This window comes from Neopelma chrysocephalum, unplaced genomic scaffold, assembly GCF_003984885.1.
Source record: "Neopelma chrysocephalum unplaced genomic scaffold, ASM398488v2 Primary Assembly neopelma1_100, whole genome shotgun sequence".
NCBI lineage: Eukaryota > Metazoa > Chordata > Aves > Passeriformes > Pipridae > Neopelma > Neopelma chrysocephalum.
Genome location: NW_020897763.1, coordinates 2930810 through 2956230, shown reverse-complemented (window position 1 = coordinate 2956230; position 25421 = coordinate 2930810). Strand labels below are relative to the sequence as shown.

General features: G+C 63.9%; 1 protein-coding gene and 2 non-coding genes across 3 annotated transcripts; 1 reads left to right on the top strand and 2 right to left on the bottom strand.

Moving 5' to 3' along the window:
- Window positions 1–357: 357 nt before the first annotated feature.
- PIK3C2B (phosphatidylinositol-4-phosphate 3-kinase catalytic subunit type 2 beta) lies at window positions 358–15752 on the bottom strand. Its single transcript, XM_027695367.1, has 32 exons — window positions 14859–15752; window positions 13258–13358; window positions 12982–13136; window positions 12743–12863; window positions 10904–11015; window positions 10732–10811; window positions 10589–10652; window positions 9961–10107; window positions 9666–9699; window positions 9146–9341; window positions 7904–8026; window positions 6913–7080; window positions 6618–6729; window positions 6385–6527; window positions 5561–5749; window positions 5356–5449; window positions 5187–5281; window positions 4927–5107; window positions 4375–4482; window positions 4194–4286; window positions 3792–3921; window positions 3422–3558; window positions 3133–3302; window positions 2781–2937; window positions 2588–2697; window positions 2296–2497; window positions 2088–2212; window positions 1876–1993; window positions 1638–1719; window positions 1437–1543; window positions 1224–1352; window positions 358–1148 (listed from the first exon to the last, which is right to left on the bottom strand). The coding sequence occupies exons 1-32, from the start codon at window positions 15750–15752 to the stop codon at window positions 960–962; spliced, it is 4866 nt and encodes a 1621-aa protein (XP_027551168.1). The 3' UTR covers window positions 358–959.
- An 8370-nt stretch (window positions 15753–24122) lies between these two features.
- TRNAK-UUU lies at window positions 24123–24195 on the top strand. The gene has a single exon. It is a non-coding gene; the product is annotated as a tRNA-Lys (tRNA).
- Window positions 24196–24372: 177 nt separating this feature from the next.
- Window positions 24373–24445, bottom strand: TRNAK-UUU. The gene has a single exon. It is a non-coding gene; the product is annotated as a tRNA-Lys (tRNA).
- Window positions 24446–25421: the final 976 nt, after the last annotated feature.

Genomic DNA, 25421 nt, shown 5'->3' with positions numbered 1-25421 from the left:
GTACAGGTAAATGTGCAGGCAGAGGTGCGGGCAGAAGAGCAGGTAGAGGTGCAGAGGTGCAGACAGATGTGTGGGCAGATAGGAAAGCAGGGTTCAGGTAAATTTGCAGGTAGATGTGCAGGCAGATGTGGATAGGTGCAGGCAGGTGTGAGGGCAAAGGTGCAGGCAGAGGTGCAGGCATCATCCACCTGTCACCCTGTGCCTTTCATCTCCTGTAACTTCCCACCATTGTTCCAGGCAGGAAGGTCCCAACACAGGAGGGTCCCAAGGCAGGCAGGTCCCAGCTCTCCCAGCCCCAGCAGCTCCCCCATCCCCCTCTGCTGGCAAAACCCCCCCTCGGCCCAACTGCCACCAGAACCAATATTTAAAACTTTTAATATAAAGGTTAAGTTCATTATTCTCGATCCTGAGAAACATTTCGTCCGTTTACGGAGCTGTCGCTGTAAACAAAGCACCACAGGCACCAAGCCCGCACCCGGGGCCGGGTGGCAGGCGAGGAGATGGATGTCCCCACAGCACAGGGACAGGGAGGTGGGCCGGCTGTCCCCTTCCCGTGGCATCGGGGAGGGCTCAGCCACACGGAACGGGCACTCCCGCCACACCGCTCTCCTTTGGGAGCGAATTCCCCGGGGTGGGAATTGCCCGGCTCCGAGCAGGCCGGGGCTGGACCCGGAGGGGATACACACCCCCTCCCCAGCCCACAGCAAAACCCCCGCACCACCTCCCTCTCTCCTCCGCCCCCAGTGCCCGGCTACTCGTTATTAAAAAAAAATTAAAATACAGATATCCCAAAGGAAGAAATAAGCCCCGAAACGCCCCCCACGTTCCTGCCCGCCCCTCCCGCCCCGCGTTGCTCCCTTGACACAAGGTAAACTTAAAAAAGGAGGCACCCGCGGCAGGACCCCTCGGGGACACCCCGGGGTGGGCAGCACCGCGGGGGCCGTGCCGGGGGGGGTCCCTCAGAGGGTGCCGTGGCCGCGGGACCCCAGGGCGAACCAGCCCATCTTCTCCTGCGCCAGGTCCAGGTCGCGCAGGCGGATGCCCACCTCCCCCAGCAGGATGTTCTCCCAGAAGCCCTCCTCGCTCAGCACGCTCAGCCGCAGCTCCCGCTGCTCCAGGTCCCCCCGGGGGATCCCGTCGTACACCAGCTGTGGGGCACAGAGGGGTGGGACCCTCAGCCACAGCCCCCTTGGGCCCCCCAGCCTCGGCCCCACCCAACCTACCATCTCGTTGTAGGTGGGGTTGCAGGTTTTTCGGGCCACTTTGGTTTTCCTCTTGGTTGTTTTCTGGGGGTCGGGCAGCAGGTAGGTCTTGACATAGGGGTCGGGGTCGTTGCCGTCCTGCAAGGGGGGCTGTGGGCAGAGCGGGGGGGGCCCCGTGAGCGCAGCGGGGGGGAGGGACCCCCACCCTGCTCCCACCCCACACCGGGCACCTACCAGCCCCCGGATGTGCATCACCATGATGAAGAGCTTGTTGTTCTTGTAGGAGATGGAGAGTTTCACCTCCCCGCCGACCTTCCCCAGGGAACGAGCCCACGTGGCATCTGGAGAGGAGGAGAGCAGGGGTGGGGTGGGATGGCAGCCCCCCACCATCACCCCCGGCCATTGCCCTCCACCGTTGTCCCCCCTCCTCCCTACCTGCCGGCTTTGGCGTCGGGTTGGTGCCAGCTGCCTTCTCGTCCCGGGGCAGAGGGTGGAAGAAGGTGTAGATGAGGTCACACTGCCGGGGAGGAGGTGACATTAGCGGTGGCAGCGGCGTCTCCGCCCTTCAGGGCACGGGACACACACCAACATTTTACACGGCGCACTGTCCCACCTTGCCGGTGTCCCTGGCACTGCCCCCACCTCCCCGCAGCCCCCTGCCCCCGCTGCCCACCTCTGCCACCTCGGGGGCCGCGTGGATCAGGTGCCAGATGTAGCCGTTCAGCTCCTCCTTGCGCCGCTCGGCCACCGCCTCGCCCCGCGAGCGCCCGATGACGAACCTACTGGGGAAGCTGCAGGGACGGACCCTCAGCCGAGCCCGGGGGGCTGTGGGGAGCTCCAAGGGGCTGGGGGGAGCCCTGGGGGTCTGTGGGGCTGCGGGGGTACCTGGGCAGCAGCGAGGAGGGGAAGAGGAGGCGCAGCTTGTTGTGCAGCTCCTGGAACTCCTCGAAGGTGCGCTGCACAAAGGTCACCTCGCCTGGGCTCTCCCGCTGCACCTTCACCACGTAGGTCTGCGGGGAGACAGGGCTGTGAGGTGGGACCCCGGGGCGCCCCGAGTGCACCCTTTCAGCTGTCCCCGGCCGTCCCCACTCACGTAGCCCTTGCTGGGGTTGAAGACCCTCTCGTGGCGGCACAGGAAGACGTCGCGGATCCGGCCGGACGTCTTGAGGGTGTGCGTGCGGGGGGCGAAGGAGAGCGTGGGCCGGGCGTCCGAGCCCGTGAACTTCATCTGCGCCAGGTTGTGGATGAAGAAGTTGAGCTTGGTGGCCACGCTGCCCAGGCTGGACTCGATCAACCTGCCAACGAGGCCACGGTGTGCTCAGCACGGAGCCGGTGCCGCTGCCCCTCCGCCCGCTCCTGCCCCTTCGCCCACCCCTGTCCTCTACCTGGTGAAGTAGGTGGTGGCATCGGCATCAGAGTCCTGTGGCCTCAAGGCATCGTAGACGTACTTGAGGTCCTCCAGGTCGGAGAGCTCGGGGATGCCACAGGACAGCATCTGGGAGGCGAGGCAGGGGTGAGGGCAGGCGGCAGGGGCACCCCTGGGAAGGGGGGAAGATGCGGCCCCCCCTCGGCTCTCACCAGCCCCAGCAGGTTGAGGAAGAGGTGGGTGTGCTTGCGGATCAGGTTGTAGGCCTGGCAGCACAGGTCCACGAAGTCGTGGAAGCGGCTGGAGGGCTTGTCCCCGCCGTTGATGACATAGGCCATGTCCGAGGTGAAGACAAACGGCGCCCGGTCCCTGCGCCGGGGGAGAGGGGGGACAGAAAGTGAGCACAGACGGGGATCCCACACCACTGGGGTGAGGAGAGAGGAGCTCACCCACCACCAGGACAAAGAGAGGGGAATTCACCCACCACCAGGACGAGGAGAGGGGGATTCACCCACCAACCACCCCCCTCCGGGCAGAGGGGGAGGCACCCGAGGCTTTTCTCACCTCTTGATGTTGCCGAACATCTGCGCGTGGCCCAGGAACCTGCCGAAGTCGATGTGGAACATGTGGCCCGTGGTCTTGAGCATGATGTTGTCATTGTGCCTGTCGCAGATCCCCAGCACGTAGGTGGCCACGCAGCAGCCGGCGCAGGAGTAGATGAAGTTTTCCACGGCCTGGGAGGGAGGGAAGGAGAAATCAAGTGTGGAGAAAACCTGGATGCGATGGGAAGGGAAGGGGTCTCATCCCTGGAGGGGAGGGACATAAGCAGGGACGCTGCCAGGCTCTTCCTCACCTTCTCATACTCGTCCTCCTCGGGGTTGTGTTTCTGCAGCCAGTCTGCCAGCGGCCGGTCCTTGAAGGAGCCCGTCACGCCGTGCTCCACCTGGATTTTGCGCAGGGTCTCGGCGTTGGGGATCATCTCCACCATGCCTGGCGGCCGGGACACAGGGTGAGACCCTTCCGACCCACCCAGGGGGCACTGAGACCCCAGCCCCACCCTGCCACCGACCCAGGCACCCCCCAGCCATCACCCCTGAGTGACAGCCCGCAAAGCCACGCTCCTACGTGGGCTGGTGGGGTCAGACCAAAGGTGGATCACAGGTCCCCACGGGGCCTCCTGTGCCATCACCAGTGCCCCACAGGATGCCCTGACCCCAGCTCACCTCGCCCACGGCCCGTGGAGAAGCAGCGGAAGATGACCATGCGCATGTCCAGCCCCTCCTGCACCCAGATCTTGTTCATGATCCGGATCATCTGCAGCGTCAGCATGTCCTGCCGCAGGTCATCGCCGCACTGCGGGCAGGGGAGAGCCACCAGGGACAGGGGAGAGACATCAGAGACAGGGGAGAGACATCAGGGGCAGTGGGAGAGACATCAGGGACAGGGGAGAGCCATCAGGGACAGGGGAGAGACATCAGGGACAGGGGAGAGCCACCAGAGACAGGGAGAGGGATATCAGAGTCAGGGAGAGGGACATCAGAGCCAGGGGGCAGTGGGGGATGAGGGTCAGGGGATTGGGGTAGTCGTGCCAGGGGTCTGGGCATGGCCAAATGTGCCAGGCTCACCTTGAAGATGACTCGGATGTTTTCCCCCAGGGGATCCACGTTCTGGAAGGAGAGCTTGAGCGGGACAGCGTTGGAGTTGAAGTAGGAGCAGTCCTGCCACGGGAGGAAGGCACAGCCCGTCAGGGCGAGCTGGGAGCAGGCACAGGAGCCCCCCCTGGTGCCCCCCGGGTCTGGCACTCACCCGGGGCACGATGCCCTTCACCAGCAGGCTGGGGCTGAGTGGCAGCCGGCACGAGCCGTGAGCCTTGAAGAACTGCTTCACGTCCTCCAGCCCCTCGCGGAGGATGCCCTGTGGGGCGGGCACGGGGCGGGGGTGGGCATGGGATGGGGTGGGATAAGGGGCAGGGTGAGCACAGGGTGGGCATGGGACAGGGTGAGCATGGGAAGGGGTGGGCATGGGATGGAGTAGGTATGGGATATAGTGGGCACAGGACAGGGATAGGGTGGGCATAGGATGGGATGGGATGGGCATGGGATTGAGTGGGTATGGGATGGGGTGGGCATAGGATGGGATGGACACGGAACATAATGGACATAAGACAGGTTGGGCATGGGATAGGATGGGCATGGAAGATGGGTGGGCATGAGATTGAGTGGACATGGGATGGGTGGGTATGGGATGGGGTGGGTATGGGATGGGTGGATGTGGGATGAGGTGGGGATGGGATGGGTGGGCATGGGATGGGGGGCTGATACCCAGCCCGGCACCCCCTCCCATCACCCCGGCACCCACCTGGCGGGCGGAGGGGGCGGCGTCCCGGACCTGCTGTGCCAGCCTGGCCAGCGTGCTGACCAGCAGGCACTGGCGGTCGAACTCCTCCCGCAGCCCCTTCCCGCAGCAGCACAGCAGGGCCGCCAGCAGGTACTGGTACCGGATGCTGAACTGGGAGTCCTTGAGCCCGTCCTTCAGCAGCCTGCTTGGGGCAGGGGCACAGCAGGTCAGCGAGGCCCAGGGGACCCTCCCCGCCGCCCCCAGAGCCCCCCCAAACCCACCAGAAGAAGTAGTGGGTGATCTTGAGGTCGCAGATGGCTCTCTTCATGAGGAAGCGCACCAGGGGGCTGTCCAGGTAGCACTCGTACTTCAGGGCCTGGGGAGGGCACAGCGTTGGGGCACGGCGGGACCGGCGGGCACCCCGTGAAACGTCCCGGTGCCACCACACACCTGGACCAGCTGGGGCAGGTAGTCCAGCAGCTCCGTGTCGGAGATGGAGTCGATCCACTGCACGGCCGTCCTCCTCACCTCCTGGTCTGGGAACCTGCACCCGGGACAGGAGTCACGGGGACAGCACCCTCAGCACCCCCCACGCAGGGCGGGTGGCAGTGCCACGGGGTGCACACCCCCCACCCATAGCCCAGGGGTGGCTTACGTGGCGTGCAGGAGCCCCAGGGCATCCTGGTGGCTCATGGAGGTCCACTGGCCGAGCAGGGCGTAGATGTCGGGCAGGCAGGCCCAGTCCCAGCTGGGGGCACTGGCCAGCAGCATGGGCAGGGCCCCGGGCTCCGCGTGGCAGTGGCACCGCTTCTCCCAGAGCCGCTGCCGGTCCGCGTCCGTCAGCCTGGGGGCGAGGGGGGGTATGGCATGGGGGGCACGGGGCTGGGGAGGGTCATCCCTGTGCCCTCAAAACACAGGGATGGGATGGGCCTGGCCGTGGAGGGAGCTGGCATCCCTCTGTCCCTGCCACAGGTGGGGCTGGCAGATTGGGGAGGTGTCAACCCTCTGCCCCCCCCAAGCATGGGATAAACCCCTCTGAGCCCTCCCTGCATCCCCACCACGGCTCTACCTGTGGGAAGGAGGGGCTGATGGACAGCAGGGCTCTGTCCCCCACGGCACAGCCAGGACCCCCAGGCACAGGGGGTCCCCCTGCCCAGAGACCCCTGCCCACCCCACAGGTTTCTGCTCAGCGGATCCCGGCACAGCTGCCGACACCTGATCCTCCATTTACGGACCCTTGGCCGTGCCAGGCTGGACGAGGGGCCGGGCAGCTGTCCCTGCTGAGGGGACACGGCCGGAGAGGGGCAGCTGGGGGGGCCAGAGCTCAGGAGGACCGATGACAGCTCCAGAAAACACCAGCTCCAGCCTCATCCCCGCCAGGGGCAGGGGCAGACCCTCAGACACCCCCTGTGCGTGCTGGGGGTCTCTCAGCAGTGCCCCCCCGCCCCCAGCAGGGTGATGCCACCCCCGTTTATTCACCAGTAGAGCGATTTCTTCTGCATGGCCTCCCGCAGCTGGCGCTGCTCCTCCTCCCCCAGGCTGCCAAACTCGTAGCGGGGGCTGAACTCAGCCGCGGGAGGGCTGGTGAACTTCACCTCGAAGGCCGAGGTGGGGAAGTCGATCTGGGATAAAAGGCAGAGGGTGAGGGGATCCACACGTGGCACTCGGGGCAGGGGGGTTGTCCCACGGAACCCCCCTGTGCCAGGACGTACCTGCAGGATGACACTGTCGGGCTGGTGGAAGTTGGGGGCACTCGACCTGGCTCGGGAGTTGTCCTGGGTCGCCGGCCACAAGCCCAGGAGCTTCCTGCCACAGGTCAGGACCCTGGAGGAGGAGGAGGAGGAGGGGTGAGAGCCTGGCAGGGGGGGCCACTCTGCCAGGGCACCAGCGTGGCACCGCTGCAGTGGTGCTGTCCCCATGCTGGGGAGCCCACGGCACTGGGGACCCTCCTGTGCCCCCCAGGGATGCCAGCACAGCCCCTTGGTGGTGGTGGGACACCCCACGTACTGCCTGAAGTTGAAGAGGGGGGTGGTCACCCAGCCCAGGGCCTCGGGGACCCGCCGCTGCTTGTTGGTGTCGGAGGAGCTGCCCGGGGGTGGGACGGGCACAGCAAAGAGCGTGACACTGAGCAGCGTCTCCCGTGGGAGGTGGTTCACCTGCACTGGGAAGCAGATCCTGCAAGAGAACGATCAGAGAGAGGCTCAGCCGTGCCAGGGACGGGCATTCCCAGCACCCCATGGCTCCAGCCGCCCCCCTTGGGATGCCAAACATGTCCCAGGACAGCCCAGCCCTACTGACGCCTTTGCTGCTGGCACGGGGGGTGCTCCGTGTCCCCACCACGGGATGGAGGTCCCCTGCCATGGGTAGGCACCCTGCAGGGAGCAGTTGGGTTTGGGGAGAGCCAGCTGGCCCTGTCCCTGTCCCAGGAAGGTGACCGCAGGACAGGGGGGCCTCCACGGACACTCCCCACTGCTCACTGACCTTGTCCCACGGCCTGGGGGGGCCGTGTGGGACCCCAGGGCTGAGATTCCTCTCCGATTCCTCTCCTCCTCCTCCCAGGGAGCCCAGGGTGGCAGCTACATCCCGGGGGCAGGGGGTTGCTCGCCGCCGTCCCGCCGGGCGCCTGTCCTTGGGGGCACCGGCACCTTCTAAAATTATCCCGTCCCATCCCCGCCTCCCCACACACTGCGGATGCCAGGCGTGGCGAGGGCCCGGCACGGCCTCCCTGCCTGCTCCCGGGGCTATTTTTGGAGCAGATCCCCTTTCCCGGGTGCGACAGGCAGGTCCGGAAGGGCAGAGCTTGGCGCTGGGGCCGCTGCTATTCCAGGGGATGACACAAGAGCTTCCAACACCCAAAAAACCAGGGAGAGGCGCAGAGAGGAGCTGCTGGAGCAGGGGAGGAGGAGGAGGAGGAGGAGGAGGAGGAGGAGGAAGGCAGTGTGGCTGGGCACGGCACCGGGCCCCCCGTGCCCACCCCGTGGTCGGGGCACTGCCTTACTGCTGGTCCCAAATGATGAGGTGGAAGAGGTATTTGTAGACGTGGGCCTTCCTGGTGAGCAGGGGGCTGCACAGCTCCTTCCCGCCGTGGCTGAGGGAGCAGGAGAGGTAGAAATCTTCGTAGCTGCGAGGGGAGAGAGGGGGCCGTGAGCTGGGGGGGGCGGTGGTCAGAGGAGCTGGTACCCAGGGGGCTGCACGGGAGGATGGAGGTGCTGAACCCAACGCCTTCCCCAGGTCCGGGAAAGGGAAGGGGGCAGAGCCGGGAGCCCCCTCCCCGTCCCCAGCACCATATGCCACCGCACATCCCGTCCCCCGGGGGGGCCCTGCCATGTGGCAGGTGCCGAGCGACAATCCGGGCAGGGCGGCGGGGCGCCGGGGGTCAGGGGCTGCCGGCATTTCCCAGGCTGCCGCCTTTGTTCGGAGCCAGCCACCAAGGGGAATACATTAAGGGCAGCACAAAGGCGAGGGGTCCCCGGCGGGGCGGCTGCTGCCGGCGCCGCTGCCTCGCCCACCCCGCGCCCCCCATCATCACATCTTCCTCCCCCCCCCTCCCGGCCCCCCGCGCCGGGCACGGGCACCGAGGCACCGAACAAAGGGCCCGTGGGGCGTGGGGCCGCTCCGTGGGGCCATCTGTCACCTCCCCCGGGGGCGGTGTGGGACCGGAGGGATGCGGCGGGATCCGTGCGGTTGGGATGGGGAGAGTGCAACTCCTCCCCCGGCACTCCCGGGCTCGCGGTGGGATTTTGGGGGCATCCTGTGCAGGGTACAGGAATTGGACTCCACAATCCCTGTGGCTCAGGATATTCTAAATTCTCCGAGTCTATATTCCTACCCTGGAATCCCAGTCCAGGAGGATCCTGGGATCTTCAGGGATGGGATGGGAGAGCACGGCAAAGCCATCCCATCCAGAGCTCTGGTGAGCATCCCCCCCTGCCCATCAGCACCAGCATCCCCGGGCTCAGGGTGGGATTTTGGGGTGCCCTGAGTCGGGCTCGTTGATCCTTGTGGGATCCCACTCAGGACATTCCATGATTCACGGCCTTTCCCTTTCTCTGACACACCCTCAGAGCCTCATAACAAGCCCTTCCCACTCGGGATATTCTAACATTCTCTATTCCTTCCCAATCCAGGAGGCTCGGGCTGGGTTAGCCCTTTTTCCCTCCGTGCCTGTGAACATCTGGAACAGGAAGATGCTCCTCCAGGTGAGGGCCAGCCCTGCCAGGTGTGTCAGAGCCACCCTTACCTGGCGGCCCAGGTGATGGGGATGCGGTGGGTGGCATAGACAGTGAAGGACAGGGGGCAGGAGAGGAGCTGAGCCTCCTGTGCCACGCCCAGCTCCCGGCTCCCGTGCACAGCCGGCTGGAAGTCAGCGTTGAAGGTGCTGCAATAAAGCTCCACCATGTCCAGGATGGCGGCTGTCAGGCTCTCCACGATCCTCTCTGAGGGAACACGGACAGGGATGAGGCCCCCCTGGACCCCACTGCCTCCCAGGGCATCCCTCGGGATGCTGGAGGGACCCCAGGGCAGGTTTCCCCCAGGACAAAGTGATGACAGGGAGAATTCCAGCCTTCCCATTTGGAGTTCACACAACAACAACCCCCCAGAAACCTTCCCTTTCTTTTTTTTTTTTTTTAACCAGAACGCTTTCAAGCACGTTGGGGTTTTTTTTGGCCTTGATAATTGAAAGGGGAGGGGCTTGAAGATTAAAAGCACCACGAACTCAAGCCCAGAAGGGGGGGGGTGGAGAAGGAGAACAGAAATACCTCGATTTTCCCTCTTGGCCAGGACATTTGGATCCTGTGGAGGGAAAAAAAGAGAAACCACAGGAGCCCCCTGAGCGCCAGCCCCGCGCTGCCGGGGGAGCCGAGGCGGCCTTTACGTAACCAGCCCTGGCTGCCAGAGCCAGGCAGCTGCCTGCTCCCAGATAATTCGGGAATTTTCCACGTGGTGCAGCGGGAGGAAGCGGGGGGAAAGCAGCCAGATGTGACAACGTGCTTCCCCTCTGCAGCCCCCGGCTGAGCCACCTCCCCTTCCCGGCCCTGCGCCCCCCCCACTCACCTTCTGGATTTTGGGCTGCATGCGGGAGGGGCAGGGGGGCATCTGGTTGAGGGCTGCCGTGATCTCCTGGGACTCCACGGCTGCCAGGGCGTTGCAGATGGCCATGACAGACTGGATCACCCGCTCTGCCTTCAGGGGGAAGTCTCCCTGCAGGGCAGAGAGGGGCTGATGTGGGACCCCTGGGCAGCTGAGGGGGCAGGGGCTGCTCCCCGGCGCACACCCGGCACTGGGGGATGCATCAGTCTGTGCCTCAGTTTCCCCTATTTTCCCCTGTCAGGGCAGGGTTAGGTTGGATCTCAGGGAAAGGTTCTTCCCCCAGAGGGTTGTTGGGCACTGAACAGGCTCCCCAGGGCAGTGGGCACAGCCCCAAGGCTGCCAGAGCTCCAGGAGGGTTTGGACAACCCCTCTCAGGGTGGGGTTTTGGGATGTCCTATGCGGGGTCAGGAGTTGGACTGGGTGATCCTTGCGGGTCCCTTCCAGCCCAGGGTATTCCATGATTCTATGACGATTCTACGACGATTCTACGATTCCCAGCCACTCCCTTCGAGCCCCATAACAAACAGGGGAAAGAACCCACAGCAAACCAGGCCAGGGGACCCCAAACCCCCCCTCCAGCCCTGCTGCTCACCTCGGCCGCCAGGAAAGCATCCACCTCGTTGTGGAAGGTGTCGAAGAGGAGACTCAGGGCCTGCCTGGGGGACAGGGAGCAGAGCTCAGCCCCGGCCAGGCAGGCCCCTGGAGTGGGGGGCCGGTCCTGCTGCACTCCCCTACCTGCTGATGGTCTGTTTGATGGGCCTCTCCTGCAGGTGGATGTAGTGGTTGAGGGTGGAGGGGCTCTGGTCGTCGCTGGCCTGGGGATGGAGAGATGCTGAGCGGGGATGCCCCCAGCACGGGGGGGATGACACAGGCAACCCCCGATGCCCCCCGCGCCCCCGGCACCCACCGTGCGGGCCAGGTCACTGCGCACCCCCTTCCTCCTCATCAGCTGCAGCCGGATGTCCGTGTCAAACTTCCTGCAGTGCTGGATGTGCTCGTGGCTGCCCAGGGCGTGTTTGCTGCAGGGACACGACATCACGCTCATCCCATGCCCCAAAATCCCACCCGGGCCACCCCGTCCCGACATCCCACGGCCAGGCAGCCTCGGCTGGGGCTCAGGGCGGCCTCCTGGCCTGCAAACGGACCTTTGTGGCACCAGGAAACCCGAAGAATGAGCCATTGTTTTCCCTCCTTCCCCTGCGCCCTGCACAGAGCCGTGCCCGGCCCTGCCGGTGCGACGGGGCTGGGAGTGGAGGAGCCCGGCGTGCCAGGACGTGCCCGGCGGTGCGTGGGAAGCAGAGCACGGATTCGAGGAGCTGGAGGATGCTCTGGCTGGCAGCAGGGCTGGGGTGAGCCCTGGAGCAGGGATTGACAGCCCGATCCCACTGTGCCCACCGGCATGGGAAGCCCCCCTGGAGCAGGACCCACTCCGCCATCCAGACCCGCTTCCTCTGCTGGCTCCGGGGAGAAGGAGCCAATTCAGGCCTGGCTCGGCCCCAGGAGGAGCCAGTGACAGCAGCTCAGCCTGGTTTGCAGAGCTCAAGGGCCCGGCTGGCTCTGCAGGGGGGGTTTGGCACTTCCAGCATCTCCTCTGCCACGGGAAGATGTGGGAAGAAAAGATCTGTGACAAAGGGGCTTTATGTCCCGGGGCTTTCCCAGGGACCCTTTGAGGGCCCCGGGAGATACGTGGAAATGTTCACTGGGGACTGCCCTGCTCCGTGCCCGGGGTGTTCCCTGTTCCCTGCCAAAAAGGCAGGAGCTTTGTCCCTTTGGGGAATGCCATCCTGGATGGGTGGATCCACCCTGCAGCTGGGTGATCCCTGGCAGCCCTGAGTCTCCTCAGAGAGCAGGTTCAGAGATGCTGCTGTACCTACACACCTGTACACACCTGTACACACGTGTACACACCTGTACACACATGTACACACCTGTACACACGTGTACACACCTGCACTGGGCTGTTTGGAAACCCACGGGCTCGGCACTGACAAGAACAGCCCCTTTGGGTGGCCCTGGAGCCCCTTTGGGTGGCAGGAGCAGAGCTGGGCTCTGTCCTGGTGCCGCACAGCCTCTCCCGGTCCCAGCAATTCCCAGCCGTCCCTTTAGGGCCCAAACCAGCAGCTCCTGGAGGCCATGGCAGAGCTCCCACCGAATTCCCGTGGCAGGGCCAGGCCCAGGGCAGCTCTCCAGCAGCAGGAGCTGTGGCTGCTGCCTGGAGCTGTGGCTGCTGCATGTCCCTCTGCAGGGAGCTCTCCCGAGCCTCCAGATCCCCGAACCCGTGTGGAAACACAGAATTCCTCCAGGAAATGCAGTGAGGCAGAGCAGGAGGGACCCCCATCACCCACCCCGGCTCTGCCCAGTGCAGCCCTGATGCTCCTGTGCCCCTGACATCCCTTTCCCACCTCCTCCTGGAATTTAACCAGCGGGCTGGGAGAAGCCGGGCTCCACTCAGTGACACGGCTCGTTATTAATACTCCTCCAAAGAGCTTTTTTGGCAGCTCCCTGCTCTCCAGCCCCGTTTTCCAGGCGCGTGGGGGAGCGTGACGGACACCCTGCCACCGGGAAAGATGCTCCCAACATGCTGCTTTTGGCAGGAGCGCCGACACAGCTCCAGAGGCAGCAAACGGAGCGGGGAGGCTCCCGCTGCGCACGCCGGGATCAGCCCTGGATGTCCAGGGCCATGCTTGGGTCCTGGAGCTCCTGGGCCGGGTTTTGCTGGGTTTGTGCCCCCTCCCTGGCCACTCACTTGTGCAGGAACTCCTCGAGGCCGCAGATCTTGAGCAGGAAGTCCTCGACGTCGACGGCGTGCAGCTCGTCGTGGGTGTAGCACAGCGCCTGGTAGATGAGCAGGTCCACGGTGGAGGAGCCTGCGGGGAGGAGGAGCAGCCCCGTGAGCCCATGGGGGGGTGGGAATGGTGGGATCCCCCCCCAGCCCTCACGGGGGGGGGTCACAAGGGGGGTCCCTGAGCAGCGTGGGGCACTCACAGTCGCAGGTGAAGGTGAGGGGCTCCCGCAGGCTGTCACACACCACTGTCACCTTCAGGCTCACGCCGTGGCCCAGCTGCTCCGGGCTGAGGTTCACAGCGTTCCACACCAGGCCCGTGAGGGAATAGTCCTCGGTGCTGGAGCTGGAGCGCAGCCTGCGGAGGCAGGGACGGGTCAGGGGACGCTGCCCGGGTTTGGGGTTTGCCCCAGCCCCCGAAAAACGCCTGTTTTGGGGCATTTTGCGGCGGGAGGCTCCTGCCCTGGCTGGGTACTCACACGTCCAGCATGTGGCAGAAAGCAGCCACCTCCTCGTCCCGCTCCTCGGACACCTCAAAGAGCTCGTAGCCGTTGGTGAAGGAGTGGGGCCGGGGGGCAACCTGCGGGGCAGAGCACGAGCCCATCAGCTGGGCACCACATCCCTGGGGCTCCAGGGATGGGGCTCACTGCATCCCCCCTGCTGTAACTGGGGTGGGGGCAAAGTGGCTCTGGTAGCAGCACAGGGGGACGTGGGCTGGCACGAGGGGGGGCTGTGGCAGGTGGGCACCAGCCCCAGGATGCGCCACTGGCACCGTTCCCCCGGCTGGGAGAAGGGAGACCCCACCACCCGCCCTAAAACCGCCCACTCCCAGCCATTTCCAAAAGCCCCATGAGGGATATTCCTCGGGGAGACAAGGGGGGGGCAGAGACAGACCTGAGGACGAGCAGGGACTGTCCCCAGGCTGTGGGGGTGCTGCAGGGGACCCCTGCCCGTGCCCTGCCCACTGCTCTCCCACCACGGTGCCGGGGCAGGTGGCACTGCCGTGCCAGGCCCCCCCTGGCGTGGGGGTCCCGGGGGCTCCATCGCTCTCTGGCAGCGAACAAAGGCCCCTCTGTCAGAGCAATTAACCCAGGCAGCAGCTCCTGGGAGGCACGGGGAGGTGGGGAGCGCTGCAGCCACTAAAGACAATTTTAATGCTCTTTTATAATTAGGTTCTGGCGCTTAGAAAGCCAGGAGTGACTTCGGGAGCCCCTGCTGTGCCCCTCGCCCCGTGGGGAGGGGGCATCCCTGAGGAAGGTGATTTTTGCTGTCATTTATCTCCTCCTCTTGCTGGAGGCGGGATGGCTCTGCCCCTGCCATGGGCATCCCAGCAGGGACAAGGGATGTGGCAGCCCTGAGGGTGTGCCAGTGGCAGTGCCAGCATTCCCTGACGCCTCTGGGAGCAGCGGGAAGTTGTCCCACTCACCGCTCAGGGAAGAAGGGAGCTGGGATTGGAAAGGATGTTGTGAGCCAACAGGAAAGGGATCTCCCAGCTCTCAGGAGGAGACTCCCATCTCTTTCCAAAGGATCTGGTGACATTTCATGAGCTGGCAGGACATGGGCCCGCTGCAAACCACCTACAGGCTCCGGAGAGCTCGGCACCAGCATCCCTGGAGCAGCTCCAACCATGGGACTGGGCACTGCTCGTGCCCTCCAGTGGGCACTGGGCTTTGGCTGCAGGGTCTGGGATCCAGCAGTGTCCAGGCATGAGGGTGAGGAGAGGAGGCAGCACATGGAACACCCCACCCACTCGGTGGCAGCGGGATGATGTCCGGGTGGGATCTGCCCTGCTTGGCTCCCAGACCCAGTTCTCCCACCCCAGAGGGTTTTGGCCGTGGCTGCATGATCTCACACCCCTGGAAAAAGCCTGACTGATCCCTGGGGACGATGTCTCTGCACACAGAGATCCCTCTGCCCACAACACAAACAGGAATCCAAGGAGCCTCAGTGAGGGGATGAGTAAAACCCACCCGCAGCAAAGGGCACGCAGCAAACCCACAGCTCAAAGCCCAGCGCTGGGTTCCCAGCTCCCAGCTCCATCCCAGCCCCATTCCAAGGCAGGGAGAGAGGAACCTCTCACCGGGTCGACGGAGATCCTGCGGTTCTTGCCGGGCGCCAGGTTCTTCCTGCCACCCAGGCGGGCGCCGTACGTCCGCGGGGGCACCTGGGGGGGCATGGTCTTGCTCCGAGCCACCGGCTTCCCGCTCGACTCCTTCTCCAAGATGCTCCTGCCCTCCTTCCAGCCCCGGGAACCTTCCCTCAGCACCCCAGACTCGTAGGTGGACTTGAGGTTGAGGCAGGTGATGGCGTCGATGCCGCCGTAGCCGCCGAGGCCGAAGGGATCCTCCTCGGAGATGCGGCGGCCGAGCAGCTTGTCCTGCGCCCGCTCCTGGGCCGCCGAGAACATGTTGATGTCCCTGGGCTGGGGGCCTTTGGAGGGCGGCGGGGACCCCTTGCCCAGGCGCTGGCCACCCTCGGGGGACCCCCAGAGCGGGTGCCGGGGGGGCAGCGGGGGCGGCGAGAGCTTCTTAGGGGATCCACCGCCGCCGTCGTGGGGCGAGGTGCCGTTGAGGGGCTCCCCGAGGAAATCCCCCCCGGAGCCCTCAAAGATGTAGAGGTAGTCCCCGCTCAGGGGGCCCTTCAGCCAGGGCTGGGGGTCCAGAGGGCACGGGGGGCTGGGGCCGGGGGGCGCGGGGAGGCCCTGGGGCTCGGCGGGGCCGTTGGAGCTGAGCGCGGGGTCGGAGCCCGACAGGCCCCGCGCCGCCTTGATCCCGGAGCAGCCGTTCCTGTCGGCGGGGTCGTCCCAGGAGATGAGGGGCCGCTCCCCCCGCTGCTTGGCCCGGCTCTCCTCCTTGTCCTGCCGCAGCCGGGACAGGGCGTCGTATTCCATCTGCAGGGCCTCGGCCAGCGCCAGCTCCTTGCGGCTGATCCCCAGGGCCTGCCAGCGCTCCCCATGGCCGCGCCGCGCCGACATCGCTCCCGGGAATCCGCGCCGCTTCCTGCCGGGATGGCGGGTCAGGAGAAGGCCATGCTGCTCTGCTGGGCTACCTGCGGGCAGGGCAGGGTGAGGGTGATGAGGGTGGGCTGAGGAAGGGGCTGCAGGAAGGAGGGAGAGGGACTTAGGACACGTGGAGTGATAGGACAAGGGGGAACGGCCTTAAACTGAAGGAGGACGGCTTTAGATGGGATATTGGGAAGAAATCCTTCCCTGTGAGAGTGGTGAGGCCCTGACACAGAGAAGCTGTGGCTGCCCCATCCCTGGAAGTGTCCTAAGGCCAGGTTGGACAGGGCTTGAAGCCACCTGGGCTAGTGGAAGGTGTCCCTGCCCATGGAAGGAAGTGGAACTGGGTGAGTTGAACACCCCTTCCCACCCAAACCATTCTGTGACTCTCTGACCCTCTGATAAGGAAGGCCAGGCTGGCAGCTGGTGGCACAGCCCTTCCTCTCTGCCACGGAAAGAAGGAAACCTGCAGGGGCTCAGCAAAGCCACAGGGCAAAAATAAAGATTTTGCTGCTTCCTCAGGACCTGATGGCCACCAGCCAGGCAGTGTAGGCAGTGCAGGCAGGGCAGGCAGGGGAGGCAGGGCTGTCTGGCCCCACAGCAGCTGTTGGGGCTATTGCTGGAACCCGACGTATTTCCCCGAGGACAAAATAAGCCCAAGGTTGGGGAGGGCCCGGGGCTGGGGCTGCAGCTGGGGCTGAGTCACCCTGAAACCCATGGGGAGCTGCCCTGGCACGGGCTGGGCAGCGGTGCCCATGATCCCGTGGCATCCCCAAAGAAGGGCTCTGAGTCCCCTGCTCAGCTCAGCACCGTTATTGTACCACTTGATAAAAAATCAGCCCTCGCCAGCAAAACGAGGGAATTTTGAGAGAGCATGGAAAAGATGAGCAGAGGAAGGAAGGTCTGAGGGTGACAGCATCCTGCCTCCAAACCCTGTTTCGGGAGAGGCCCAGGACAGCCTGGAGCTCCCACTGATCCCTGGATCCTGCTGCTGTTCCCCAGCACCCACCAGCCTGGGCACTGATGGACACCCAGGCAGGACACTGAGCTCTAATAACCCCCTTGAATGGATCCCCCCGAGCCTCTCCCCAGCCCTCAAAATCCAGCTGCTCCACAGCACTCAGCTGTGCAGGGGAGAGCAGGAATGGCTGCACTGGGATCTGCTCCCTGGCTCCCGACCCGGCGCCTGCAGAGGGTGGTGATTGCAGCTCGTGCTCCCCAGGGAAGGATGTGACACCTCCTCTTCCCTTCCTAACAAAATAAATAACTGAGTGGATGTTAAACAGAAGAGTGGAGCGAGCCCAGAGCCTCGGGGGATGGCCAAGACCTCAAATCCCTGGAGCTGAGAGGCAGGGGAGTGTTTTGGGGCTCTGGCCAGGGCTGGCTCGTGAGTCTCAGGACACAGGGAGGACACGGGACCCCTGCTGTCACCCTGGGCTCTCCTCTGCACCACACAGGGCTCTGGTTGATGCTCCAGTTCAGGGTAAAAGGGTGCAACTGCCCCTTCCCAGTGTTTTTGCTGTGGGAGGCACTGCCGAGGGCTTTGGGCATCGCTGAGCTCGCTGTGCCCACGGCTGGGGGGGAGCAGGAAAACACTTAACCACAGAATGCAGGAGCAAGGAGAAGGCTGGCAGACCCTGCTCTGACCCCCAGGGATGGAGGAGCCCATCTGGCCCCACGTGTGCCCCCCACATCCCACCCCAAGCACGAGGCAACCACGTCCAGCCCGGGCTGTGCCAGTGACCACCCTCCTCCAGCCCAGGGGAGCAGCTCCAGTGTCACCAGGCCAGTCCCCTGTGGTGTCACTGTCCCCTCCCAGCCCCCCCAGACACGTCACCCCCTCCCCACCCTCCAACAGGCCCCCCTGACCCCGGGGTGTGCAGGACCAGATGGCTGCTAATGAGCCTGGTCCAGGCTCCACATCTCCAGGCTGATCCATCCCCTCCCCAGCACAGCCTCCCCCAGCCCCCCAGCACCAGCCCAACCAGCGTTTCTGTGCTTTCTGACTGGAAAAAAATGGCTCCAGGGGGGGAGTGACAGGCTGAAAATGTTCCCTTGCCTGGCTTTTCAGGCCCTGCTGGCAGCTGTGGGCTTTTCCTGGAAAAACAGAAATCCCAAAAGCTGGCAGTCCCGGGCTCCTGGAAGCCGAACAAAGACAACGGGCTTTTAACCCAAAAGCAATAAACCCGGAGTGATTTTTGTGGCTGACAAAGCCACAACTCCACTCTCATCTCCAAGAGAAACATCTGCATCTTGCTGACGTTCTGAGGAGAGGAACGTCCCCCTCGGGGTCGAGCCCAGGATCCCGGTGGGACGGGGCTGGAACCGCGCCTGGGGATGGGGATTGGGGTGGGAATGGGGATGGGGAGGAAGGTCCAACCCCGACTGGTCACAGCAACCCCCCAGTGCCAACACCAGCCAGGGAAAAGCCACGTGGGGGGTGGGAGGGGTCTGCCTGCAAACCAGGGAATGTCACCGGGGCTGGGGACACCACGAGCACCCCCAGGCAGGTGGCTCAGCCCCTTCCCTCACAGCTGGGGCAGCAGGTGGACCCTGGAGGTGGAATCCACATGGAAGAGCCCCGAGCTCTCCTGGTGGCCCTCCAGGGGCTCGTCCAGGGGCAGGACTGGTGCTCAGCCAGCGCTCCTGGGGTTTGATGAGAACCTTAATGATCCCATCGTTAGGCTGGGGGGGTTTGGGGTGCAGACACCCTGTGCCCACCCCTGCTCCTGGCAGCTGAGCAGCATCTGCTTGGTGTGGGGACACCGAGCAGGATCCCACGGGATCCCATGGCAGAGCCAGCCCTGACTGGGGGCACAGGATCCCAGGGCAGAGCCGGGGGGGCTCCCTGTGGCCCCCATCCCTTCATCCCTCCCTTCCCCCTCGCAGGCAGCTGCGCTGGGAGCACACAGACATCTGGGAAGACATCAAACATCCGAGGGCGAGGAAGCAAAGCCCTGGAGGGGCACATTCCCGGCGGTGGGAGCGGGATGGAGGTTATGCCTATCAGGGAGACAATTCACTCCCATTTATAATCCAGCGGAGGGAGGAGCGGCCCTGAGAGGGATAAAGCACCAGCCTTCACCTCTGGGGCTGGGGGTCCATCCATCCATCCGGCTGCTCCCACCCAGCAGGGTGAGCCATGGCATTCCCAGCCGCTGGAATGGCCCTGAGCAGGACAGGAGGGTGGCAGGGGCTTCCCTGCCTTGGGGACACGGAGCCAGCTGCTCCTGGTTGTCCCCAGCCATGCTGTCAGCGGGGTGACAAAGCTCCCTGCATGCACTGGATCCTGGGACATCCCCTGGCAGCAGGGATGCTCCAAGTCCTCATCCCACAGAGCTCATGGCATGGGGGGAGAGGTTCCCAGGGCTCCCAGCAGCTCCAGCACCCCCAGAGCAGGTGGAATCCACCCCCTCCACCACCTCCAGAAGAAGCTCTCTGGTCTCCATTCTCCTCTTCCCCTCCAAAACAGGAGGGAAATGGGGCATTTTGGGACCTCCCAGGCAATCCCAGGGATTGTGCTCCTGGGTTTCCAGAGGGAGTTGGAGCTGGATCCCCCCACCAGGAGCTGTCACCAGCCTTTTTCAGGAGCGGGGTAGGAAGATCCCAGAGCTCATCCCTGTCTCCCCACGATCCAGCCCTGCTTCCAACCTGTTGCCTTTCAGCAGGAGGAGTTTCTTCCTCTTCCAGCTGATACATCTCCTATTAATAGCAAAGTCCAGCCCTGGTCCAAGCTCTCCGCTCTCCAGAGCAGGCAGGATGTGAGGCTGGACGATGCCAAAGGCTCTTCCATCATTTTCTACGTATTTCCACCCTCAGGAGGAAATCCTGCCCTGGGAAGGTGGGTCGGGTTTGGGACGGGAAAGCCCCGACTCGGGGCAGCCAAAGGAGGGAGCTCCTGGAGGCACCACCTGGAGCCGAGTCCTGGATGGGGACAATGGAGGGGACACGGGGGGGGTCCCACCAGGGTGGGGTCGGGGAGGGGGGGATGTCAGAGCCCTGATTGCAGCGAGGTGTGAGAGCCACACTCTGAGATCCACGAGGTGTGAGAGCCACACTCCCAGATCCACGAGAGATGCTGAACCTCCCCCAGCACCTGTGGAGTGCAGGGATGAGCAAGGTGGGACCTTCCCCAAAGCCACCACCCCCCGTGACCCCACAGTGTCCCCACACACTCCTCACCTTGATGGCACCCAGAGCCCCCTTGGCCCCGGAGCTCACCCACGCTCAGACTTTCCAGATTACTCAGCCCGTGCTGCTCCAGCGCCCACCACCCTCCCCAGGGCCGGGTTTTTTGGGGTGCTGGGCCCCCCTGGGGGACTCTGGAGGTCACGCCCGGCTCTGCCCGGTGCCAGCACTGCCTCCTATGCAAATCTTGGCTTCCTCCCTGGCACCTCCCCGGCTGCACCGGCAGCGCTGGGGTGGCACAACCTACCTGGGGTCAGCAGGGAAAGGAGGGGCTGGAGCCCCACAGATGCCCTGGAAAGCTGAGCAATGGGAAGCACGGCACAGCCTCGGCACTCCCTGCCACACCAGCAGCCACGGGAAGCATCCTGGTGGAGCCGGGACGAGCTGGGAAGCGGCAGCACCGCCCTCCCTGCCCGCCCTGCCCTGTGTCCCACATCCCAGTGCTCCAGGTCAGCCCCGGGGGATGGATCCCGCTGCTGTGGCAGCAGCTGTATCCGTGCCACACGCTCCTAAGTGTTCCCTGTTGCCATGGGGCTCTCCCTGACCCAGATCCCGAGCGGGATCCACAGAGGACACGGATCCTCCTGGATGTGCAGCAGCGGGGGAGCACCCCCAGCCCACAGCACCCTGCCAGGGTGCAGGGGCCCCACAACGCTCAGCAGACCCAGCCCAGTCTGCAGTGGGAACCACCTCCCCGGGCTGCTCATCCTGCAGGATTCCCGTGCTGTGGGAGAGCCACAGCCCAAGGACACCCACGGACACAGGCCGGACACACACACGGACACCCCTCACTCGGGCTGGGGGTGCTTGGGATGGGGCTGGGGGTGCTGCTGCTGCTGCCACAGCCCTGCTGGTCCCTCCCCGTGGGACCCCCGGCCTCTGCAGCCCCTCCAGCTTCCCCCCCCCCTCCCCAGCCCACAGCCCGAGGCATCCCTGTGCTCCCACATCCCGGTGCATCCCGGCACAGGGAGCACCCACTCCCACTGCAGCACCCCCGGAGCAGGGGCTGCAGGGCTGCGAGGGCAGCTCCTCCTCAGCTCCTCCGGACGGATCCTCTGCCCGACCTCGCCGTGGAATTTGGGAGGCGCGGAGGTGGGGCAGCGCCTCGCCGGGGCGGTTATCCCGGGAGAGCCGGGCGCCGGGCAGGTTTCCCTCACCCCGCAGCTCCCTGTTATCCCGTCCCTCCCGCTCTGGGAGGGAAGGATTGATTTTCCTGGTCACGCTGGTGCTCGCTCAGCCCGACCCAGATCCCGGGAACAATCCCGTCCCCGCTCGGCCTCGCACACACACGAACAGCTGCGGGCAGCCGGCAGGAACAGCTCCCACATCTCCGGAGTTCGCTCCTCGTGAGCGTTCCTGCGGTCCCGGATCCAGAGGGCTGTTCCGCGGGAGCAGAGGGAGCACCCCAACATCCCCCCAGCACCCTCACGAGTGCCTCCTGCCCCCAGCACCGAGGTTTGGTGGGATGAGCCGACTCTGCCTGGCCGCACACGAGGGTTGGCTGGTCCCTGTCCCTGTCCCTGTCCCTGTCCCTGTCCCTATCCTCTGATCCAGTGGGTGGCATCTCTGCCCATGGCAGGGGGGTTGGAACGACACGATCTTTAAGGTCCCTCAAAACCCAAACCATTCCAGGATTCCATGACCCCCATCCCTTCCCTATCCCTGTCTCCACGCCTTTTCCATGTCTGTCCCCATCCCTGTGCCGGGAGGGGGAACTCTGCCACGCCGGGAGGGGACGGGACCCCCACCCTCCCTCTCCCCTTTGCCGATGATCAACTTTGCGATTTCTCGGGGACCATTTAATCGTTCCGTTCATACAAACACCCCAACTTTCCTCTCCCTGCGGCCCGAGGGGGCGTTCCAAGATCCCCGACCCCGCACCGTGCCCGGGGGGAAGGGGTGGGCAGCCCCGGATCCCCCCCCACCGCCGCCGCCGCGGGGCTTTTGGGGGTTCCCAGCGCTGGAGCAGCACAAGGATGAGCTGGAGATTTTGGGAAGCGCCGGGAACGCCTCGCAGCAGCGAGCGGGACCCGCATCTCCTCCGGGAGGGGAAATTATTGATATAGATAAACGCATACATGAAAAATTCTCTTTTTTTTTGTTTTTTTTTAAGGAGACGAGCTGACCCGCTCTCGACTGGAGCCCCCCCGCTCCCCGCGGTCCCCCCGCTCCCCGATGCGGCCCTACCTGCTCCGAGCGGCTGCGGCGGCGGCGGCGGCGCCGGGCGGGGACCGGGGGATGCGGGAGGAGCCGGGGGAGATGCGGGAGGAGCCGGGGGTGATGCGGGAGGAGCCGGGGGGGAGATGCGGGAGGAGCCGGGGGGAGGCGGGAGCACCGCGGCGGCGGAGGCGGCGGACAATGGCGGGCGCAGCGCGGGGCGGTGCGGGGCCATCTCCCGGCCGCTCCCCGCATTGCACAGCGCCGCGGGCAGAGCCCCCCGCTTGTCCCCCGGGATGCCGCCCCAGCAACGCCGCCCCCGGTGTCCCTCGGTGTCCCCCTGCGTGGCTCTGGGATGCTCCTGGTTCCCCCCGCGGAGCCCCCCGAATGATACCCCCATATCCCCCCACCTCGCCCCCCGGTGCTCCCCGGTTTCCCCCCCATATCTCCGGGATGCTCCCAGCTCCCCTGACGGAGCTCCGGGGGTTCTGCCCCTTCATCCCTCGATTTCCCCCCTGCATTTTCCCCGGGAATCTTCCAGCTCCGCCCACGGAGCCCCGGGGACGCTCCCCCCGCGTGTCCCCACCCCGCATCACCCCCACGTCCCGCATCATCCCCACGGGACGGTGGGTGGGCAATGAGACCCCCCTGCTTCTTTGTCCTGGCCCTCTCCAGCTCCCGCAACCCCGGGGACATCCCCTTCAGCACCCACCTCCCCTGATCCCCACGGGGGTGCCACCCCTCCTTTGGGGAGCTGCAGGGGGGTGCTGCGACACCCCACAGCACCCACTGGGACCGGGGGGCTCATGCTGGTCCCCAGAGCCCCCCAGGGTCGGTGGGGACACACTCCTGCCACAGCATCCAGACCCCCAGGCTTGGGGGGGCACAGGGGCTGGAGGACCCCCGGTGTGGGCAGCAGATGTGCCGGAGCCACGGCAGCGCTGGCTGGGATCTGTTTTCCCTGGCTCTGGCAGACAGGGATAACGGTCACCTCCGGAATCCCAGCGCCGCTGGAAGAGCCACGAGCCGCGCTGGGAGGGCTGTGGGTCACAGCTGTGGTTTGGGTTTAGTGGCCACAGAGATTATCCCTGTATTATGTATCCCTGGGTATTATCCCAGCCTCCCTGAAGGCTCCCCAGGGGAGGGGAGGGTGGAGGTTTTGCAGGATTCATCACACCATGTGAGGGGATGCTGGGGTTTTGGGGTCTCTCAGTGTGACCCCATTTCCCACCAGGCCCTAACAGAAAAATGGCCTCAGCCAGCCCCGTGTCCGACTGAAAAATCTCACTGCACCCACTTCTGATGGGAATTTTCACCTGCAGTGTCAGGATGAGCTGTGGCTCAGCTGGAGGAATCCCAATAACCAAACCTCCCCAGCCCCCCGTGTCCTGGGACAACGGCTCATCCCCTGACCTGGGATTATTCCCTGTCCTTCTCTTCCCACTTGGCCTGACCCCCTTTGAGCCCTCCCAGCTTTCCCCCCCCCAGCACACCCCACTTTGTTGTGGGGTTAGGGGCCAGGGCAACCCCCCTTCCCAAGGCTGTCAGTGAGGATCCCCCCTCTTCCTACACATCCCACGGGCAGAACGAGGGGCAGGAAGAGCCCGTTATTTGTGTCTGAGCTGTGCCATAACCACGGCAAGTGTCCCTGGGGCTGGGGGGAGCAGGCAGGAGAGGGGGGACAGGCAGGGCGTGCAGGCAGGGGGGTGTAGGCAGGGGGTGCAGGAGGGTGGGTGGAGAAGGGTGTTACAGGCTGTGGGGTGTAGGCAGGGGGGTTTAGGCAGCGAGGTACAGGCAGGGTGGAACAGGCAGATGGGGTTCAGGTGAGGAGAGCAGGAAGGAGGGTGCAGGCAGAGAGTGCAGGCAGGGGTTAAAACAGAGGGGGTTCAGGCAGGGGGTACAGGCAGAAGGGCACGAGGGGGAGTTAGGCAGAGGTACAGGCAGCAGCTCAGCCCACGGACAGCGGGATAAACTAACAGTGCAAATCGAATATACAGAGCCCGGATAGCTCAGTCGGTAGAGCATCAGACTTTTAATCTGAGGGTCCAGGGTTCAAGTCCCTGTTCGGGCGCTCAGTTTTTCTCCCTTTTTTTTCCTCCTCCGAATTATTTTTTCCCCCTCCAAAGCCTTTTTGACACCCGCAGCACCGCCGGCGCTTCCCGGCCGAGGGTCCCGGTGCCCCGGGAGAATCCAGGCAGGAAGCAAAAAAAAAAAAAAAAAAAACCAACGTAGACGGGAAAAGTGAATCCGCCCGAACAGGGACTTGAACCCTGGACCCTCAGATTAAAAGTCTGATGCTCTACCGACTGAGCTATCCGGGCTCTGTTCCGCAGCTTGGGGACAGCGCTTATCAGGGACAACACAGGGACAGCCCCGCAGCGTGCGATCTGTTCGCAGCGTCCCCCAGATCCAGAACAAACCCCCCCCGCACTTTGTTCTTTACACGCAGCAGTTCAGGCACTTCCCAAGCACGGAGTTAATTTGGGCTGGTTTTGAGTTTCCACTCAGGTTACACGACCCCAGCTCCCTTGTCAGGGGAAGGGGCTGCGCAGGGACAGGGGCTTATTGACCTCTAGGTGGGATTTTTAGTGTTGTCACAGAATGGTTGGGGTTGGAAGGGAGCTCTGGAGATCGATTCCAACCCCCCTGCCAAGACAGGGTCACCTGGAGCAGGTGACACAGCGACATGTCCAGGTGGGGTTTATGATGAAGTTTATTGGGTGTTATAATGTCCAGTGGGGTTTATAATGTCCAAGTGGGGTTTATAATGTCCAGGTGGGTTTTATTGTGTCCAGGTTGGATTTATCGTGTCCAGATGGGGTTTATAATGCCTGGGGGGGGTTATAATGAAGACAGTTCAGCTCTAGGGCACAGGAACTTCGAGTATTTTGCCAAGTCAGTAATGTCTGCACAGACGCACATCGACATTTTGATTTACTGCATCCCTAAGGCTTGTTAATTCCAGGATGTCCTTGAGCCAGGGATGGAACTGCTGCCTGTGCCACTGAGGCTTGAAAGCACACATAGATCTTATGTCAAAGAACACCTTTGACTTGAGACAATCTTGATTTTTTTATTTATGTTTAATAGTATTTATATTTTCTAATTTACTTATACATTACGTATAATATATATTATATATTACACATCATAATATATATTACGCATCATGATATATGTTATATATTACAAATAATAGATAATATATTAAATATTTACAAGCATAAATACGAGGTATATTTCTTTATGATAATTATTAATTTTTATTATCATTATTATGAACTATTTTATTTTCAT

Bases quoted from the DNA above. Each gene is read 5' to 3' on its own strand.
- PIK3C2B (XM_027695367.1), bottom strand. From the start codon at position 15,752: ATGTCGGCGCGGCGCGGCCATGGGGAGCGCTGGCAGGCCCTGGGGATC. The intron at 10,108-10,588 runs GTGAGCAGCAGG...TCTGCCCTGCAG, and splicing joins ATGCTTTCCTGGCGGCCGAG to GGAGACTTCCCCCTGAAGGC. The intron at 1,353-1,436 runs GTAGGTGCCCGG...CTCTGCCCACAG, and splicing joins TGATGCACATCCGGGGGCTG to CCCCCCTTGCAGGACGGCAA.